Genomic DNA, 21,328 nt, shown 5'->3' with positions numbered 1-21,328 from the left:
AGCACTGATACTTCACTCAAGAGTTTGAAGAGCTAAAATTTTCAGTTTGAACACCCCATCTTCAATCTTGTATGCCATTCAAAAGTTGCTTGATTTCTGATTATGAAGAGGAGGAAAGAAGAGAAATTTTCTACATTCTACTTTCTATCACCTGTCTTCTTGTTAACATCAAGCTTCTTGATCGTAAAGGAGAACAGGAAAATGTAGGGAATGTGGATGACTTTTTTTTAAATCAATGTGTTCCGCCAAGTGACATCTCTTCAAGTCTAAAATAATTTTCAGTTGTCTTTCTGCATGTTTGCATTCACGGTGAATGACAGTTCAGACCCATTTTTTGTAGATGTGCATGTTTTAATTAACTTGAGTCGAGAAGTTTAAGGCAGTTATGCTAATCAGTTTGCTTCGTTTTTTACTAATAAGCAAATATGGACCCAAACTTTGAAGATTGGACCTGAACTGTCCTGAAATTCAGGGGTGTTTGGATACAGGCTTTTAGCTCTGGCCCATCTTTACAGCTATATCAAGAAAGGAAAAGAGGGAAGGGAGAGCAATTACTGGCTGATTTGTCACAATGTCATTGAGAAAGATTTTGTAACCCTGGCCCACCACTCATTGGGTGCTATATAAATGCTAATTAAAATCCCACCACCCACAATGAGGTGTTCATAGGGAATGGTAGGAGGGTTTGGAGCAGAGCAGCATCAATTCTTGCCTATCGTGAGTCTTGCTACCAGCTCGTTGCCTTTTAAGATGGAGTCAGATACATTTCCTTATAGTGCAGGAACAATCTTGCCTCAAACATTTCACATGTTTAAAGCTTGTACAGAGTTTGAGAGACTGTTTCCTTGTTTGTTCTAAAGAGCCACAAAAAACCTGCACTTTGCTTAATCATGTCTTCAGAATCACCTTGCTTTAAGGTGATCTCCAATAAGGCAGTGAATGGTATCCAAACCAGTCTTCAGGTTATATTGCCCAAGTGCTACAACAACACATTGTTCCAAGACTCACTTGAACATGTGGGAAGTAGATTTGCAGTTGTATGATTTTGTGGTAAGTTATTTTCATGCTACAGCTCATGCAGTCTACATTTGCCTACTTTTAACAACAGTGGCAATAGATTTTGTGCTGTTAGAGCTGCTTTTTCCAAGAAGAAAGTATGAGACAGGAAAGTTAAAGGCAACGTACTGTGATTAGTACTACAAATGCCTGGTTTTTGTGGTGTATCAAAGATCCTCAATTCATAATACACTCTAAGGGAAACGCTGAGTCCTGCAGGATCACAAGGCTGTTGCAATGCCTGAAGAATGTTGACAGCACTGTCATGTTTCCGTCCAATGGACACCTAGGGCTGCCCAAGTCCTTTCAGTGTCTGAATTGTTAATATTTTGGAAGAGGCACACTGTATGGTATATACTCATTATGACATGACTGCCACATAATTCACTGATATGTTCACTGAACCATTTGCTAGGCTAATGCAAACCTGATGCCTGTGCATTCCTCCAGCTTGTGAATAAGTCATGATTCATGCTTACAGAGCATCCATCATGTAGCATCTGATTGTCCTGGAAGGCACAGTGTGATGGGTCTGTCAGCCATGAATTCACTGCACATTTGACACAAAAGGACATGGCATTAGCTCAGTACAGTATGTTTCAGAGACAGGCAGGAGTCTGTTAACTGCTCCCCTATTTATTAATATAATTGTTGTTGTCATTTTTTTTGTTAACTGCCAGTAATGTTCTTTAGGCTGTGCAAGATACAAATGCAGTAGGAGACAGAGGAGTTAATGTAGATTGTTATTTTTCTAATCTAACACCCTTCAGCTCTAATGAAATGATGGAACAGAGAGAATGTTGGACATGAAATTGTGCTTAAAAGCATCAGGGAAGAAGTGAGTCTTTTGGATTCTCCTTCAGACATGGTTATCTGGACAATGCAATGTCTCAGGGGCACCCCCTCTAGATTCTTGACCATGAACATTAAAAAAGAGAGAGAGAGAGAGTATCCTAGAGAATCCATCACAGGTTTTACACTGAGCACTGTGCCTCTAGGAAATTCTAGCTAGTACAGGATACTGCAGTATGTCTCCTCAACAACACAGGCTACCACAAGCACATCAGACGAGTCCTATGCTCTCTCTACTGACTTCTCATAGATCATCAAGTTAAGATCAAGGTACTCAGTGGCCTGAGCCCAGGATATCTAAAAGATCACCTAAAACTCCAGGATGAGGACTGTGGTTTACAACTCTACTCCCTGGGCACAATGGAATTTTCTACCATAAAGGTAAAGCTCATCTGTGCTGGAGACAGAGCTTTCCAAGGGGCCAGTCTAAGATGGAATTAACTCCCATGGATATTAAGGACCCTCACAGACCTCACCACCTTCCACTTCTTCCCCTTTTCTACTATAAACCCACAGCAGTGTGTACATTAAAAAACAAAAACCCTTTCAAAACAAAACATCACACTGTAAAGATAATTTTCCTTGTGATCAGAGGATGAGAGGGAGAATGAACCACATGTGACAGATGTTAGTTATGTGTCACTACTGGAAGGCACTCAGACCACAATGATAAGAACCTGAATAGAACAGAAAAGTGTCCGCTGCAATAAGAGTTTGGGAACACGCCTGCTGACAAAGGGGGGGGGGGCAAAGGGGGCAATTGCCCAGGGGCCCAGGTGATTTTAAAGGGCCCTGTCCCCTGACTGCCCTCCCAACCTCTTCCCCATCCAACCGCCCCCTGTTCCCTGTCCCCTGACTGCCCCCGGGACCCCCTACCCCTTATCCAACTCCCCGCTCCCTGCCCCCTCCCAACTTCTGCCCCATCCAGCCCCTCCCTGCCCCCTTACCTTGCCACTCAGAGAGGCAGGAGCTTGCAGCCCCACCACTCAGCCATAGCCAGCCACGCCGCCTGCGCTGCCCAGCAGGAGTGGCGGGCCAGAGCACTGGTGGCGCAGCACGCTGAGGCAGCGGGGGAGGTGGAACAGCTGGGGAGGGGCCGGGGGCTAGCGTCCACGGCCGGGAGCTCAGGGGCTGGGCAGGATGGTCCCGCAGGCCGGATGTGTTTGCCCACCTCTGCTCTAACCTCAGGCTATACTACTTCAGTTGATCTCAGCAGAACTGGAGCATCCTTGCTTCAGATCAGAGGGAAGAGTTGGCTGTGTTCTCCATCAAGGCTCTGTGATTCTGGAATTCATCCCTCTATCTGATCCACCAGACCCAAGATCTGTTATTTCTCAGAGTGACCCTGCAAGCCTCATCTTTCCTCTCAGCATTTGTGGAGGAGGCCTGCTGAGGGCTTGACAGGTCTGTTATTTACATGGACATATTATTAGAATGGAAGACCAGTGAAGTTCAGTCATGTACCACGGAATGCCACAACATGGCCAACAAGCACATGGGAGCCAGAAATATGGGTCGTGTGAGAAGATTGCCAGTGATAGACATAACTGAATATCAAGCCAGACCACCCTAAGGACCTTGCCAAAGATTAATCTGAGTGGTGCTTGATCTGCAAGGAAGCCATATCCCTTTGGGATTTGCCATGATGATTTGTTTGGGGGAGAGAGGGATTTTTATCTGGCAATATGTATTGAATTTACATCTTTACACATCATGGCACACAGGGCCTCATCCTGCCTCAACGTAGTCAGTGACAGTTTTGCCACTAGTTTTGATGGAAGCAGGATCAGGCCAAGAGAGCCTGGGATTGGAGTGGGGGTTTTTTTCTGTTTACTTAAATAGAATTATAGGGACCTTCTTCTGCCCCTCCCAGGTATAAATACACTGGATAAGATTCTGCTCTTGTTTTTACATATGTAGCAACAAGGGGGTCTACTTCAGTGTGGGTCCATCTGCATGAATGAGGGAAGATTCCGAGCGAGCACCTATGTCTGTCTTATTTACGGGAGTAGTAGTATTGTTTCTTAATTATAACTTCAGTGATTTACTCTGTTGAAGTTCTCATTTTCTTTCCCCTTTTTTTCTTGTTTGCATTGTTTACCTTTATGTTCTGGCTCTTTTCCTTAGTGATATGAAACCATCCTGTGTGACACATAATCACAACTCTTTAATGTAACCCTTGAAGAAAAATAATTGCTTTAGACAAAAAAATATTTGCCATAGTCTTGCTTCAAGGGGGAGACTGAAAAGTTAAGAATTAAGAAATTAAATTGTAGTGTAATCCCTCTTAGGGTGGATTTATCCTTCACACAGAATTTTAATGTCCAAAATACTACATAGTACTGTGCTTCTGATTTCAGAGGGCTGCTTTCTTCTAGAGAGGTGCATGATTTTGTATAGTAACTAAATGGGAACAGAACCATTTTCAAGTACTTTAAAGCCATTAGCTGTGCCCAGACAGTGGGGACTAGTTTTCGGTATAATGAGTATAAAATCAGAAAAGAAGTTAGGCCTTGTCTACACTAAAGGGAAAAGTCGATGTAAGCTACACAATTTGAGTTACATGAATAGCGTAACTCAGATCAATGTAGCTTAGCTCTACTTACCACGGGGTCCACACTACAAGATGTCGACAGAAGACACTCTCACGTCGACTCCCCTTACTCTTCTTGATCAGGTGGAGTACAGGAGTCGACAGGAGCGCGATCAGCAGTCAATTTAGCAGGTCTTCACTAAACCCACTAAATTGACTGCTGATGCATCGATCGCCACAGCGTTGATCCTCCAGTAAGTGTAGACAAGCCCTCAAAGTGTTAGACCAACTAAAAACAAGCCTTAATACAAGAGTTTACTTCTGCTCCCTACCAGCAAAATCAAAAGGCTCTTATTTATTTTGCTGATCAGTCCATTAATACTAATTCTTATTGTGAATACTGAAGTTCAGATATTGTTTTTGGTTACAAATCAGCTCAATAACCCTGAAGTCCTTAGCAGAACATTTAAAAAAAAAAAACAGCAGATCAGGAGTGTCCCACAAAATCAATTAAAACTGAAGTAAAGAACTCTGCCTTTCCAAAAACAACAACCGTCTTATAAGCCTGAGCTGCATACTCTCTTACTTAAAGAAAGTAATATTACATTTCATTATCAGCTATATGTCATGCTTGCTCATATGAATTTCTCTGCTGTGGGACTTGGTGTTTGTCCATACTGGTAAAAAGGTATAATGCAAGCATTTTCTTTGTGGGTAATGCAAATCCTTATGAAGCAGCAAAGAATCCTATGGCACCTTATAGACTAACAGACGTTTTGCAGCATGAGCTTTCGTGGGTGAATACCCACTTCTTCGGATGCAAGCATCCTTATTATAATCCAGAACCCTCAGGTATCCGACACTAATATGCATAGAAAGTGGAGGCTTCTTAATACATAATCAGTCAAGGCAGGTACGAGACTGACATGTCTGTAAATTGGGCACATGCATCTGCGTATATGATCTTGCAATTGGAGCAGCAGACAGTCAGGACAACTGGGTTCTATTTCTGGTCCCTATTTGAGTGGATATTATACTTGTATTTCACAAGGGTGCTGAGGCATAATTTATTAATCTTTGCATAGGTGAAAAGTGCTATATAAGTATTTTATTGCAGGAGTGCAGGGGAAGGGTTATGTCTGATGATATAGGGCCCAGTTCTGAAGTTCTTACTCAGGAAGAATTGCCATTGACTTCAGTGGGAGTTTTGACTAAGTGAAGAGACTTCATATTCTAGTGTTGGGCCATTGACTGGGTCTAAAGTATGCCTTTTTTTTTTCCTCCCTGTCTGTTTATATATAGGAGCTAATGCGTCTGCTCCAGACCAACTGAGCCTAGCTTTGGCCTGGAACAGAGTAGACATCGCTCGCAGTCAGATCTTTATTTATGGGCAACAGTGGCCGGTACAGTATATACCATCTTCTACAGAAATGTTTAAAATCTGACATTAAAGTGAATGCATTTTAAAAAAAAACAGACTAATATGGGGTTTACAACATACTGAGAAATGTTCAAATCCGACTCAAGTTTCCCTGGTCAGAGCTACTGAAGACAGGATAGATCTTCTGCTCTTCTTAAAGGAAATGAGGCCATTTAGTGACGCAGATAGATCATTGCGTCCACTGCCACACCTTCCATGAGATAAACAACAAAAACTAAGCTATATTAAAATTTGTTCTACAAACTGCCAGTGAGTGTCTGCTGCAAACCTTTTTGTATGCAAAAAAACAAACAAACAAAAACATTAAACTATAGTTATGGGGAAAGTGAGATTTTTTTTTAACTTTTCTAAACATCCACGTGATGTATGCTAATACTTATGATGATCTGTCATGATGTAGTAAATTTAAGTTAGATACCTATCAGGTGTCATCAGACACAAACTATCACAGTGTGAGACCTCCAGAGCAATTGCATCAAAGAAAATTGCCTATGTTTAAATACATTTGTTGCATTTTTATTTTAAATGTATTCTCCAGTTCTTGCTACTCACAAAGATGGGATTTGCAAAGGAGCCTTGCTAGCCAGTTTTTCAGTTAACCTGAATATTTCTCTTGCATTCTCTAATGGAAATAAGCATGCAAAACACATGCAGCAGCTACTGATGTCTTTCTCCATCACAAAATCACAGTGGCAATCTGTACATTCAGTTCACAAGCTAAAAGCTGTAGGTACGAGGTACCTCCCAGAAGAGAAGAAAGCCAGGACTGTGTGTATAATGGATGTGATATATCCATTGCATTTGGCCCTTGTTGGAAATGCTGTTTAAAAATATATTTCTGCTTCCCTGGTTTCAAACCCTTCTTGGCTGCTTGTGTGACAATATTCACTTAGTAGGAATGAGCACAAAGTGCAAAATCAAAAGAAACAAAATGTTTGTCAAGAGAGTGAAACTAATAATGAAAAGCTGTCAAGGATAGTGACTTGGTCACCTGCTACCTAAGAACTGAAAGGTTCAGTTCTTAGGTCCTGATCCAAATTTATCAGAGTGTATTGATCTTAGCACACTGATCTTTTCATTTTTGTACTGATACTTTGAAACAGGGAAACCAAAATAGATTTAAAAATGTGATGATCCCCTTCTAAGCTTAACAAGCTAAGGGAATTCTGTCAAAACACCAAACCCTCCCCATGCTAGAGTGACAGTAGCATCTAGAGGCTTTCCTAAATGCAGGAACAATCTCAGTGAATCCTTTCCTTTGCAGGTGGGATCCCTTGAGCAGGCAATGCTAGATGCCCTGGTGTTGGACAGAGTGGATTTTGTGAAATTGCTCATTGAGAATGGAGTAAGCATGCATCGGTTTCTCACCCTCTCCCGACTAGAGGAACTGTACAATACGGTAGGGCCAAGCTAAGGCAAATTTTCTGTTTGTTCATGTGTTTGTTTCACCACCCGCCCATCCTAAAATGACACAACGGTGCACAGCACTGCCAACACCTTCTCCACAAATGAGTTACTATTTTCTTACATCACAAGCCAACATTGCTTTCTTGGGTTTGACTCTCTTATCATGAGAATTCACTATTGCTTCCTGCTTACTCTGTCTAAATACACATCATGAAGTGTGGTTAAATAAAGGTCACTGAAGTTGCAGACGGAACTGGGTATTTGCTGGGAGTTGTAGTTCAGTATGATAGACCTTGGGCTTAGACAGGCCATTGGTAGGGAAGTTGTGGGCAAGGTAGGACCTGTAGGACAGTGCCACATGACTCCAGATCCCTAGAGAAGATTCATTGGTTTAGTTAAAAAAAAAAAATTGAGTTTTTCAGTGTTGCTAACTCTTGTGATTTTATAGTAAGGTTATCAATATTTGGTGTTTTTCTTAAAGCTGCAAATTCTGAATAGGTTATTAACTGAGAATGAGAGGTTTCATTAGAAAAACAAATTTTCTAGCCCTTATGGTTGCAGAGAAAAGCTTTCAAATATGTACTCGTAAATACTCCAACACCAGAAAGCTTATAAAAAGAACCCTACATATATTGTTTTGTAAATCTTGTGATTTTTAAGAAAAATCTCATGATGGGGGGGCTGACTCATGATTTTTGAAAGCTTGGAGTTGGTAATACCATCATGCAAAATTTCACCATTTTTGCAATCCCAAAATTTTCCAAAATTAATAGTTTTTACTTTTGCAAATTTTATTTCCAAAATGTCTTTCTCCAAAAAGCAAAAGTCCTTAAAGCAAATGTTTGAGTATTGCACTGCTCTAGTTGCTTACAGCACTTCCCATACCAACGCTCACCTCTGTCACCCTCCTCACAACAGCATGCCAAAAAAACTATTTGGGTGCTGTTGGGGAAAACTCCCAATTCACATCAGTGTCTGGTTCAGATGATTTCTATTTCAGTCCAACTGAAAGGAGTTGTCATGATACAAGGCTTTGTTCTGCCTATACATTTCAAATCCATGCCCTCACTGGGCATGTCTGCAGTCTGCACACTGGCACTCTGTCTCTGCTCCCACCTACAGCTCCTCTCTCAGCTCCCAGAACCACAGCATGCTCTTTGCGACTCAGCCCTATGGCTAGGTCATCGTCTGTTTCCCCCTTCCAGGGAAGGGTATCTCTGTCCAACAGTCCAGCCTCTTCCCCAGTGGCAAGTTGGGGGGACACAGGCCCGCCCATTACTCTGACCCAAACCCAGGGACACTGTAAATAGTAGCCTCCTGCTTCTCCTCTGTAACCTCCAATCAATGCTGCTCTATTTCCCTGGGCCACTTCCCCATGGCCCCAGCACCTTCTTTGCCCTCACTTCAGGGCACTCTGCTGCTCAGTCCCAGGACTGCTCTCCCCCTGTCCCTGCTAGCAGCTGTTCTGTCCAAGGAACTTACAGTTTTCTCAGCCCTCCAGGGATACAGTCCTTACTCCCTGGGCTCCCAGCAGCCACTGACCCTATTCTGTCCTGCTGCTCTCTTTTATCTGAGCCTGTTGGGCATGGATTGGTTGCTCCCTGCAATTCCTCCCTGATTGGCTGTGCTTCATGCAGCCACTCTGGGCCACTCAGAGAACTCACGTCCACTGCTCCTTCTGGTGCAAGGCATGATTAACCCCTTGTATGTCTGTGTGGATTAGGTACCCCATCACAGGCTGTCACATTATGGGCCTCAGGGGCAAATATTACTAATTTACTTGTGGTGGCCAGAAGTTAAGTGTTTCCAAAATATCAAACACTAAAAGGTTTGACTCAACTCATACACATAATAGAAAAACAAGTATCTGTGCTGCCCTAAAGCCAAAGGTACAGACCTGCTCTTTGATTGGCTTGTTCTTTGACTGTCTAACCTGGGACATGTCTATTAATTGAGAAGAGAGAGCCTGAGAATTTTCTGAAGATGTTGGACGAAGCTATGCTGTTGTAGTTTATTTGAAAGGAATGGGTAAATTTGTGAAACTGAAGTGCTACTGATTAGTAGGGGTGTGCATATGTTTGGTTGGGTGGTTAAGTAGGAAAACTTTACATGAATGGAGCACCTTCCAGATTTTACATTTTATCTCCTACGTGGCTTCTGTATAAGGCAAAAATATTTGATTCTTCTTCATCTGTCATTTACAGAGACATGGACCATCCAACACTTTGTATCATCTAGTGAGGGACGTCAAAAAGGTAAGAGTCCAATAGACGGTAGGTTGGAGGTAATGTCATGATTGCTTCTCGTAATTAGAGACAGTCTCTGTTTTGCATGAGCTTTCAGAGCATTCTCCTGTTCCTTCCCGTCTCCTTCTCCGTCCATGCCATTTCAGTCTGCATTGTTTGTTTGTATTGAATCTGAAACTCTTGCACACAATGCACAACTAACCAGTTACTGGGCTTGCTGTCTCAGTGGTTTTAGATGCTTTGGATACAGTGCTTTCGCTAGTGGAATTGTAGGCTTTTTCATGCCATGTGGATTTATGCTGTTATCTGTATTTTTCCAGACCCATGACTATTTTGGAAGCTAATGTCCATGTTGTCAGTCAATCCCTGAGACTGTAATAGATCTATATTTTTTTTGTGCTCGATCCTAGTCCACTGCAACATTTCCAGTTCCATCTTCTGTGATATACTGTAAAAGCTGTAAAGTCCTCCATCACAAACAGCATAGAAAAAGGACTAGTGCAATAAAGCAAGAAGACAGCTTGTCTCTCCCCCATTATCAGAATTTCAAGTGAGTTTCAGGCATCTTGAACTATAAAGGTCCCAATGGGGCTAAACCAATCCACTTTCTTTAGCAATATCTTTGGGAGGGGGGAGGGGGGAATTGACATGGGACCAGAAATAAATGAAAAACCAGTATCTTCTATATGCAGATGGTTCAAGCAGGGAATTGTGACCCTGTGCTGACCCATCACCTTTAATTTTCTTTCAAAGGGTGTGTAAACTGCAGACATTCTCAGTGCACACTGGTGCCTATGTTTCTTTAAGTAACTTGTGCCTCCAGAAGGTATATGCTTTCAAGGGGACTTTCTGTATACAGATTAACTAGTTAAATAATAGAGGGAAGAAGGAGGGAGAATTTTTGTCAGGGCACAAATCAAATTTGTGGTGTTCCTTTCATCAGTGAAAGCTAGACAGGGTTAAAGGGGTTCCGGTACAGTAGACATTAAAGGACTTCTAAACATCACAGTGTAACAGCTGATGTTTGATGCAATGCTACTATATTAAATAACGTTATATAATAATTATATTAAATAATAGGGGGGGGCAGGCCACAGCCCCATTGGTTCTACCACACCCAAATAAAAGCAGCTAATGGTGCTGTATGCAATTGTATTAAAGGAATAAAACAGTGAAACCCCATCCCACCCCAGAATCTAATCTTACTTACCCCATTTTAGCCCCATTCATTTCAGTGTTACATAGGAATTACACTGGTGTAATGGAAAGCAATCAGAGACCTTCCAAGCCCCCCCCTTTTATTTTAATTATTCATGATGCCCCTTCTCCACCTCTTTCCTCGCACCCGTGGCCTTTGGCCAGAAATGTAATGGCAAAAGGGTCGTTTGTATATGAGGCAGAGGAAGGGCTAGTTGCAGAGTCCTGCATTGCTTTCTGGAGGAGCTGGGTAAAAGTGGACCTCCTCAGGGGCTATTGCTTGTCATGGAGGTACCATGCTTGGTTTCTGAGGGAACTTCTTGTTGGTCACCCTATGGAGTTGTGACAGCAATAGCAGCAGCCTGGAAAAAGAGTCACAGATCATCCCTTCTGCTTCATACAGATGTAACAATGTCTGGCACTGGGTGGGAAGGCAGAGTTAGGACTGAAATAACAGACAGGCATGGATAGAACATAATAAACAAGTTGGCAAGAGTCTTTTGCTGGGGTTTCCCAACACAGAAACAAAAGAAAGCAAAAGCTTGAAAATTGATTAGAAATATTTGAAGAGGTTTGGGTCATTTTAGTTTTGCTGAGAAGGGGTCTACAGTATCATCTGCAGAGTAGACATCATTAACTAATATACAAGTGTCAATGAGGAAATATGAAATATCTGCAACATATTTGGAACTGTTCGCATGCATAAATCCCTTGGATGGAGCACAGTACTCAGATTAAGCCTGAGTGCATCTAGGCTGCCTGCTTCTCTGTACTTTCTCTGTGAGGCGCAAGCTAGTAGTACATTTTGTTAGTAAATGTGTGATCATTTTTGTGTCTTTAAATGTTTGGAATGATTATCATCTGTCTTCTAGATTAAACAGATTCCATTTCAAATTCCCTGGCCTCCTCTTTCTAACATCCTTCTTCAGAAGCAAAGCATTTCAAGTGTCAAAAGGTTGTGTTATAATAAGGGTAATTAGAACATTGTTTACCATGGTTTCCCAGGGCCTCTAATCTGAGAGGTGTTTTTAAAAGAGCCGTATAGTGAAAAAGTAAGTGTTTTATAAGCACTTTATATAAACAGAAGACTTTTTCATAAAGCAGTAAGAAACTAAATGATTTTTAATATATTTTAACAACAATATGTATCCCCTGTGATTAAAAAATATGCAAGGTATTGGAATTTTTCCTAAAATATATCCTATTGGGCTTTATGTTGCTGTTTTTCCTCGTGTAGAATCTTTCTTTCTTTAACACCTGCCTGTATGTTGAGCAAATGTATGCTCTGACTGGAATGCAGCTAATGGCTTAGAATACAAACAGGCCATGAGCAACCATTCACTAGTGCTCATCAGAAATATGCCCCATTGTGGCCTATTCTTTTCATTTTGTCGATGATGAAAAATTCCTATGCCATGCTGGCTGATATCTGAGATTGTACCACAGTCCTGCACCTGAGCAATCAAATCCCTTACTAGTCAATCGATCAGTCAGGAGATTTGACACGAATTTAAATACAAATACATTCTGGAAAATAACCTCCCAGTGGAACATAGCATTATTTGACAGCGAAACGGTTCACTGTGCATGACAGAGGCAAATTGGTGTGTAGAAGCTAGTCTTTTAGTTTAGATAAATTCTGAAGCCAGATAGTTAAACTTTCAATCTTAATGGCAGTCTCTAAAACTATAAACACCAAAGAGATTTGAAATCTGTCACCTTAACCTGGTACTTCCAGGACTAGCCCAAACTATATGCATTTTATTTCATAGATAGAATAATTTGTAAATGTTCTACTGTAAAATGTGAATTATTTATATCTTCTGTATCTAGCCAAATTACAGATTCAGAAATAACTGCTTGAAAAAGAAACATGAAAACAATGTTGAATTTGCCATAGTATATTAAAATGTATCACCCCAAATCTCTAAGATTTTTCCTTTCATTTGAGAGAGATTCATGGTTTACAGGAGTTCTGATAGTACTATTGGGATTCCCTTTAGAACAAACTGTTATGCAATGAGGAAGGTACACAGTCTTATTTATGGAAGCTTGTATTTGTTTTGTGGATTCTGATTCACATTCTCCTGAGAGTTTCCAAATATTGTTGTGGAGATTGTTACCTCAAGGTAGCTGTTTACAGTCTAGCCCTAAAAAAAAAAAGCTAAAAGAATTACAGCCACAATCAGGGTTTGAATTCTAAATGTATCAATTAACAAAGAGAATACTCTCTCCTTTCTAATTACTATGGTTTATGGAGAACTGTCCATCTCCCACTTTTGATACCCTTAGTTCAGCCACTAAAAGTAAAGCTAATTCTGTTTGCCTTATTCGCACACACAGCCTCACTGATATCAAAGGGGCCTGTGTAAAGGCGAACAGAATTTTTCCCACAGTGGTCACTTTCATCACATTGTTGTTCAAATGATACACTCAAAATAAACAGCAGGAAAAGATGGAGTTGACGGTGTCTTGACACTATTTTTGTGGGCAGAGATTGCCCTCTACTGGTCACTTTTAAAAAAAAAATAAGATTCTGCCCTACCTTTGGATCCTATTCATGCAAAGTCATGCAGATCAGCAGGTTAGTATTTTTCATTTCTTTATTCTTAATGAATAGATGTTCATCCTGCTCATTAGTTATATATACATTCAAATTTCACTGCTATTAGTTCTAGAGACAGTTTCTGGATTCCTGTATTACCAGGGAACTGTGAAGCATAGTTTTATCTAGTATTGTGAAATACTATTGAACTCTTGGTATAGAAAATGAGAAATGGTCGTTATTAGTTACAAATAAAAACAGTTCTGACCTAGTGAAAGGAATCCCACTGACACGTTCGAATTTGAGAGGGGAAGAATAGTGCATTGGTGTCATAAAGCTTACTTCAGGATCATTGCAGACTATTAGTACCATTGGCTCAAACTGTCCTCTTTCATACCTGTGTTGTATAGGTAGGTTCCATGCTGTCTGAGGATCAAGGGTTGTGGGCAGCTTGTATCATTGTGCTGCCACTGCAGCCAGACTTGGGGTATGAACTGAGCCTTATTGTTAACCAGTTTATTTGCTGCAACTTCTGCTACAGTATTCACAAGCACTGACTTAAGTATAATATGTAGTTGGCACTATAAATAGTTATTATACACATGAGAATATTTACAATAGCTTAATGAAACCTAATATTGCCCATTACAGTTAAAACAGGGAGCAGTTTCATATCTACTATAGAATGGAAATATTTGCTAATGGGCCTGATCCTGCAAACGCTCTGGCACACTTTTCTTTCCCGTTGACTTTAATGAGACTATTCACTATATAAAATTATTCCCATGCTTAACAGGATTGAGCCCTGTGTATGTATTATACAATGTGTGATTTGGCTATTGTTTTACAAGGTTTCTTCAACAAAGTGTCCATTGTTAATTAAATTGACTGAAATTTTCAAAACTAAGGGGATTTAGGCACATCTTCCGTTAACGTACAGGTAAATGTATTGGGAGATGTGTCTAATCCCCTAGATTGCTTTGAAAATCTCCACTATGATATGATAAAGTATTGAGTTCAACATTATAATATGCTATTGGATATTCTATATTGTGTTTACTTAAATTGCATTGTGATAACTAATATTTACCACTGAACATGTTTCTACTGCAGAACATTCATTTATTGAGGTGTCAAAAAAAGCTCCCATTGAAGTCAATGGGAGTTTTGTCAAGAGATTCAGTTCTCATTAACTTCAAAAATAGTTGCTCCCATTTCTGCCAGGAAATGAATTTTAACCTTTCCCTTTAGAACAGTTATAAAACAGCTCTACATAAGTCTCCTATATGGCACTTTGTCATTGGTTCCTGTTTACATGTGATCACAAAGAGCCTGCAGTACTTACTCAGGTAAAACTCACATTGGTTCAAACATTCTGGACAGAGAGAACCATTTTTAAAAAGCCAATCATTTTAATTTTTCTTCTTTTAATGAGAAATGTTCATTTTTCATTACAGTGCTCAGAACACAAACATGTTATTCGGTTATGATCACATCAATAAATCATGCCTATTAGGCTCAATCTTTTGTAAGGAGCAGTGCAGAGCCACTGTGTAGTCCCTGTTATCAGTGCTGACCCCTTCAGACTCCCCCATAGTGTAAACACACCGTTTCCCAGACCTCCAGCCATGCTCTCAGAGCACATGGTAGGTGTAGCACAGAACACATACAGACATTGCACCAAATTGTAACACATTATTGATCTTTCTTTAACAGCATGAGAAATACACAGATCTATACAAAAATAATAAACCCTACCTGCATTTCCCTACCTCAGTTTTCTCATCGCTTCAGAGCATTCTTTCACCTGAGGTTAGGGCTGTCTGGGACCAACCAGGATCTTTCATAATCACAGTGCCTGGCTTGGATCATGAAACATGGAGCCTTCTCTCCCACGCTTGCCTCCTCAGACCTTGGATGATCCATTGACTTCCCCTCTCCTGCCCAAACTTCCTGCGAGTGCCTCTCTGAGGGTTTTTTCCCGCTGTGAACCCTTTAAAACCTTCCACTCCTTCTGTCAGGTGACTCCTGGATCAGCTTCCTTAGGTGATCCCAGACTCCTAGCAGGTGACCTCATTGCCAGGCAACCTCTCCCCTGACAAACCATTGTTCTGTGTGGGAGCCTGCCTATTGTCTAGGATGTTTATATTTAAATGGAGGCTCATCCTAAATTAATGTCCCTCTATTATCTGCCTGTATCACTACACCTTGGAATTTCAGTCCAACATGGAGGCAAAGAGAGACCATAGAGAAGGCAACTAGTCATTTTCAAAATAGAGTTGGTAGCTTGGCAAAGATACATAGAGTTCAGAATCTCACACAGAATTTATAAATTGTACACAAAGGTTCTTAAAATCATCACAATCTGTCCCTCAGAGTGTTTTATGATGTATGCTTTATTAATCTAAATAAAAAAACACATCTGCATAGAAGTCAGGTAGATGTACAGAACCTCTACAGACCTCTGTCTGCAAAAAATTCCCAAAGAGAAAAAGAAGGAATATTCATAAAATTAATTATTTTGAATTAATAACCCAGGTGTAATGATATTAAGAAAACTACAGATTAACTACAGTCCATGCTGCATATCATTATAGCAAACACAATGGTTTTACTAGAGTACATTAAATAGTAGTATTAAGATAACAATTGCAATGTAGCTGCCTTATTTTAGTTTTACTATAAAAGCTCTTGTTGTATTATAGCATATTTTTCCCTTGGATACAATTCTGTGTTCATAGATGGGCTAATTGATCTCTTAGGCTTAATTCCATGTCTAATTAACCCAGAATTGTCATGTTTCCTATAATGATATACAGACTGACTGTAGCTAATCTGGAGTTTTTTTAATATTATCGTCAAAGTTGGGCAAATTATTCATAATGACTAATTTTCTGAATTATGCCTCTTTTCTGTTTGTGAATTGTTCACAGGCAGTGGTCTGTATAAAAAAAGCCAAATATTTTTGTGTGTGGCATCTCTTACTTAGTCCCTGACTGCCCCTCCACTGTATGAGTGGACCAAAGCTTTCTCTTGCTGAGTTCCCCTATGGAGACAGAGGAAGGCCAAATGCCAGCTTTGTGGGACTGTCCTTCCATCTCTGGAATTTTCTAGGAACTCTTCCATGGGAGACCTGGGAGGGCACTGCTCTGTGGGATTTTGATGGTGGGGTCTAGTGAACAAAGGTGTGGAAGAATAGGACCTGTCGTTCTCCAGGCCATTATTCTGTTCTGTTCTAGTCTATGTATACTCTTATACCATGCTCATCACAGCATCTGAGTGGACCTCACTTTAAATTCAGAGCAAAGAGAACTGTTTTAAGGTCTGATTTCATAACTTCACATGCAGTAAGCTGCATGGAACTCATGACCTTCGGGTCATTATTAGCAGCACTGATAATATGGAGTAGAAGGGAATGGGCCAGGGAGCACACAAAGTTGGAGCCATAAATATTCTGTATATTGTTGGCCTTTTCCATTTAAAATTAAAGGTGTTTGATGGCATGAAAATTAATATGAATTTATTCCAGGACCAGGAAGGGTAAGAAACAGTGGCGCAATGGGTCAGAACTGGTTTTTCAGCTCAACAGCACCCAGAAATTATCCAGGACATCAAGGCGTCATTTTTCAAAGCAGTGTATAACAAAGGAGCTGAGTAGCCCCCATTGGCATTAATGGGAGTTGTGTAGCAATAACCCTGTGCTGAAAACTTACCCTTTAAACCAGTGGTTCCCAAACTTGTTCGGCCAATCGCGGCTCCCAGTGGCCGTGGTTCACTGCTCGAGCCCAATGGGAGCTGCTGGAAGCGGCGCGGGCCAAGGGTCATACTGGCCGCCGCTTCCAGCAGCTCCCATTGGCCTGGAGCAGTGAACCGCGGCCACGGCAGGTAAATCGGCCCAGCGCGCCAGGGGCTTTCCCTGCACAAGCAGCGGAACAAGTTTGGGAATCACTGCATTAAACTGTCTTAAATCAAGTCCACAAGAGGGCAGTGTGTTAAAAAATCATCGGGTTTATATATTTGCTCCTAAAACTCTAGATAAAACAGAACTGGATAAGAATCAGAATTACTTGATGCTCACCACATTCCTGGCGGATGTACATAAAGCAAAAAAAATAGGCACTTTTTGAGCCAGTTTCATGTTTTCTACAAAGCAGATGATGACATACCTCCTTGACTCTAACAAGTTTTTTAAAAGACTCATTTCAAGCAAAAGAGATTTAAGTGGGCACACCTTACTAATGAAACTTTTTTCCCCCTTCCTTTTATTTGATGAGTGCTAACTATTAAATAATGCAAAGTAGGGAAGAAACATGCTTTTAGGAAATAGAGATCACAACTGAGGAGCTGCAAAGCCTCTTTTTGCAAATGATATAGAGCAGGGGTCGGCAACCTTTCAGAAGTGGTGTGCCAAGTCTTCATTTATTCATCCTAATTTAAGGTTTTGCGTGTCAGTAATACATTTTAACGTTTTCAGAAGGTCTCTTTCTATAAGTCTATAATATATAGCCAAACTATTGTTGTATGTAAAGTAAATAAGGTTTTTAAAATGTTTAAGAAGCTTAATTTAAAATTACATTAAAATGCAGAGCCCCCCGGACCGGTGGCCAGGACCTGGGCAGTGTGAGTGCCACTGAAAATCAGCTTACGTGCCGCCTTCGGCACACATGCATAGGTTGCCTACCCCTGATATAGAGCTTCCTTCACAATGGACTGAAAGAGAAGGCAGCCCAAATGGGTGCCAGTGCAAACATATTCAGCCGAAGAGATGCTGTGTGTGGAAAACATATTTCACAGAGGGACTAGAGTTCAGCAAGTGTGCTTGACCTTTGGGGAAATGCTTGGTCCTCACGTTTTTTGTTCTGCAGTGGTGTTTCTTGTTTCTCCCAGCAGAAGAAATTGAGTACTATTTTCTGACATTATTATCTTCTGTTACTACCAAGGATTACTGCACATTCTTATTTACTTATGTCTTCTTTCCAAGCGAGAATATCCAGGTTTCGGTTGGATCTATTTTAAGGTGAATTAATTAACCAGCATAATACATTCCTATGTTTCTTAACTAATTTGTATTTGTTTTACTCTAATATAGTTAGAGGAAACACTGAATGGTATCTGTACTAATCAGTTTTGTCTCTTTGTTTCTTTTCCTTTTTCTTTAATTTGATAGGGTAACCTACCTCCGGATTACAGGATAAGTCTGATTGATATTGGCCTGGTAATTGAGTACCTGATGGGAGGAGCTTATCGCTGCAACTACACCCGAAAACGGTTCAGAACCCTCTACCACAATTTGTTTGGACCCAAGAGGGTAAGGAGCTGTATTTCTTTACCAGTAGTATTGCGATTCTGATGTCAGGCCCACCAATAGCAATTACGGGCCCCAGGGCAGAACAGTCAATGGGCCCCAACACGCACACAAGCTGCGCCCCCACTGACATTTTCACGGTGCTGCGCCTGCACTGGCTGATGCCCAGCGAGCTGCTGGCTGCACTGTTGGTCCCTAGTGAGTTGCCGGGTGCGCTCTTCCGGCACGGCCAGGGCTTCCACATGCCCGCCCAGTAGGGCTGCCAACTGTCTAATCGCACAAACCCAAAGACCCTTGCCCCGCCCCTGCCCCACTCCTTACTTGAGACCACACCCCGTCCAGCCCCTTCTCTGAGTCCCCACCCCTACTCACTCCATCCCCCTCCATCCTCACTCACTTTCACCAGACTGGGGCAGGTGGTAGGGGTGCAGGAGAGGTGTGGGGTGCAGGCACTGGGAGGCAGTTTGGGTGTGGGGGGAGTGCAGGCTCTGGGTGGGAGTTTGGGTGCGGGAGAGGGTGCATGGTGCAGATTCTAGGAGGAAGAATGGGTGGGGGAGGGGTGCGCAGTGTGAGCTCTGGGTGGGAGTTTGGGTGCGGGAGGCGGTGTGGGCTCTGGGAGGGAGTTTGGGTGCGGGGTGCAGGCTTTGGAAGGAAGTTTGGGTGCAGGAGGGGGTGAGGGGTGCAGGTTCTGGAAGGAAGTTTGGGTGTGGGAGGGGGTTCGGACTCTGTGCTGGGGCAGAGGGTTGGGATGCAGGAGGAGGGCAGAGAGTCGGTGCTTACCTTTGGCACCTCCAAAAACCGATCGACACACCCCTCTGGCTGCAGCTTCTAGGAGGGAGCTAAGGGGGTCTCTGTGCACCACTGGCACCTCCCCCACAGCTGCCATTGGCTGCAGTTCCCAGCCAATGGGAACTGCAGAGTCAGCACTTGGGACGGGGGCAGCGTGCGGAGACCCTCTCCCCAGGGACTGCAGGGACGTGCTGGACACTTCTGGGAACAGCGCAGAGCAAGGGCAGGCAGGAAGCCTGCCTTAACCCCACTGCACTGCTGGCAGCAGACAGGGTCCCCTGGGCCCTTTTAAATCACCTGGGCCCTTGGGCAATTGCCCCCTTTGTTTCCCCCTGTCTGATGTGGTAATAAGAAAAAAGTGCTGGGAGTCAATTCAGTAAGGGGCTGAATTTTGGTAGATTTCTTCCCATCATAGGAGTTATAAGAGGAAGAATCAATACATGCATGTCATTTGCTGCTAGGATGCAGCTGCTGTTGGCCTGAGTCTAGGATAAAGATTGTTACTGGGTTCTAGTTTTTTAAAAAGCAACAATTCTCTCTACTGATTAGCAGTTCATTATGATCAGGGTTTTGTGCATAGAAGAGCAGCTGCCTCACTACGACCTAGAGAAAGTCAGCTCCTGACACTAGCTATTTTATGGGCTGGCTGCAGAAATTATTAGGTGAGGTTCTTCGGCCTGTGTTATGCAGGAGGTCAGACTAGATGATCATCATGGTCCCTTCTGACCCTAAAATCTATTAATATGAATCTGTGAATGGTTCTGATACAAAGCCTTATGAAGGCAATGAGTGTCTTTCCATTGACTTTCATGGGCTTTGGATCAGCCCCTGTAATAGGTAGTATATTGCAGTGAGATTGAAAAAAAAATTGAATTGAGAGAGAGAAATTTCCCTGGTATGTGCTGAAACCTTTTTAAGTGGCATGGAGATTTCAGAACTGGAAAAATCATAACTCTAAATGGGCTTGATCCTGCACTCCTTGAGTGCAAAGGGTGCAGGTTCAAGGCACAATTTTGTATTTTTTGATGTTATACTGCTGTGAATCTGGAGTAATTCGTCAGTCTTTATAAAACAAAATGATGTTCATTCTTGTCTTTAATGAAGTCTCTCCAGATTCACAGCAGTGGAACTGAAAGCAGAATTTGGTTGTCTTCCATGAAACTCCTAGTTATAACGACTTCTCTTAGCTTACTCTCTAGCCGACACAGATATTTCACATATGGGTTCACTTTCTAGAGACATATATGAGTATGACTCTGATGATCTCATCCTAGCAGACATTGGTCCTGATAGTACAACAGCTGCTATGAAATGTTTACATCCAAAGGAAAACTGGAGACCTGCTGGGTTTGTTTGGGGCTTTTTTGCCAATTCCACCCTGGGGATGGCTTTTCTGTCATTTCTTTTTTTTTTTTTTTTTTTTTAAGTAGCAAAATGCATTCTTTTCTCTTCAGAGAAATGCTCCCTTCCCTCAGCCACTTAGTGGAAAAACTGTATAAATTAAGACCTTGTAAACCTTGGGCCAGATTCTTGGTCCCTTTGAATTGCTGAAGCAGTGGAAAAAAAGGGCTGTATATCTGCTCTATGAGGAGATGGGAGAATCCCTGAGAGATATGTAGAGCCAGCAGAGTGCCCTCTCTTTTGCAGCTTCTTGTTAGGGGGGTTGTCAGATGAAGGGTACATGTCCAGAATGCAAATGAACTCCCGGGATCCTCAATGGATGGAATGGCCCCTTAGTGTCTGCAGCATCCAGCACAAATTAGAGCTGCTGTAACTTATGGTAGGGGCCAAACTTATGCCAGGAATCTTGGGGGAGAGGGGATACGTAGGATTATATAATTTTGTTTAAAATGTTGTTGGTATGGATAGGCTATATAATGGTTTATTAAACTCTTTTTTTGTACAGCCAAAAGCCCTGAAACTTCTGGGAATGGAGGTAGGTGACGTAATAAATCTT

The 21,328-nt window shown here is 41.8% G+C and overlaps 1 protein-coding gene across 1 annotated transcript in view; it reads left to right on the top strand.

Moving 5' to 3' along the window:
• The window catches only part of TRPM3 (transient receptor potential cation channel subfamily M member 3), a 599,168-nt gene that overhangs the window by 524,474 nt on the left and 53,366 nt on the right, over positions 1-21,328 (top strand). The window contains exons 10-14 of the mRNA XM_045021627.1: positions 5,744-5,844; positions 7,147-7,281; positions 9,494-9,544; positions 18,445-18,585; positions 21,278-21,307. Of these exons, the coding sequence (XP_044877562.1) occupies positions 5,744-5,844; positions 7,147-7,281; positions 9,494-9,544; positions 18,445-18,585; positions 21,278-21,307 (458 nt within the window). The remainder of the gene's footprint in view (positions 1-5,743; positions 5,845-7,146; positions 7,282-9,493; positions 9,545-18,444; positions 18,586-21,277; positions 21,308-21,328) is intronic.

The sequence above is a fragment of the Mauremys mutica genome, chromosome 6, assembly GCF_020497125.1.
Source record: "Mauremys mutica isolate MM-2020 ecotype Southern chromosome 6, ASM2049712v1, whole genome shotgun sequence".
Taxonomy (NCBI): Eukaryota; Metazoa; Chordata; order Testudines; family Geoemydidae; genus Mauremys; species Mauremys mutica.
This window is presented reverse-complemented; position numbering and strand designations above follow the sequence as displayed.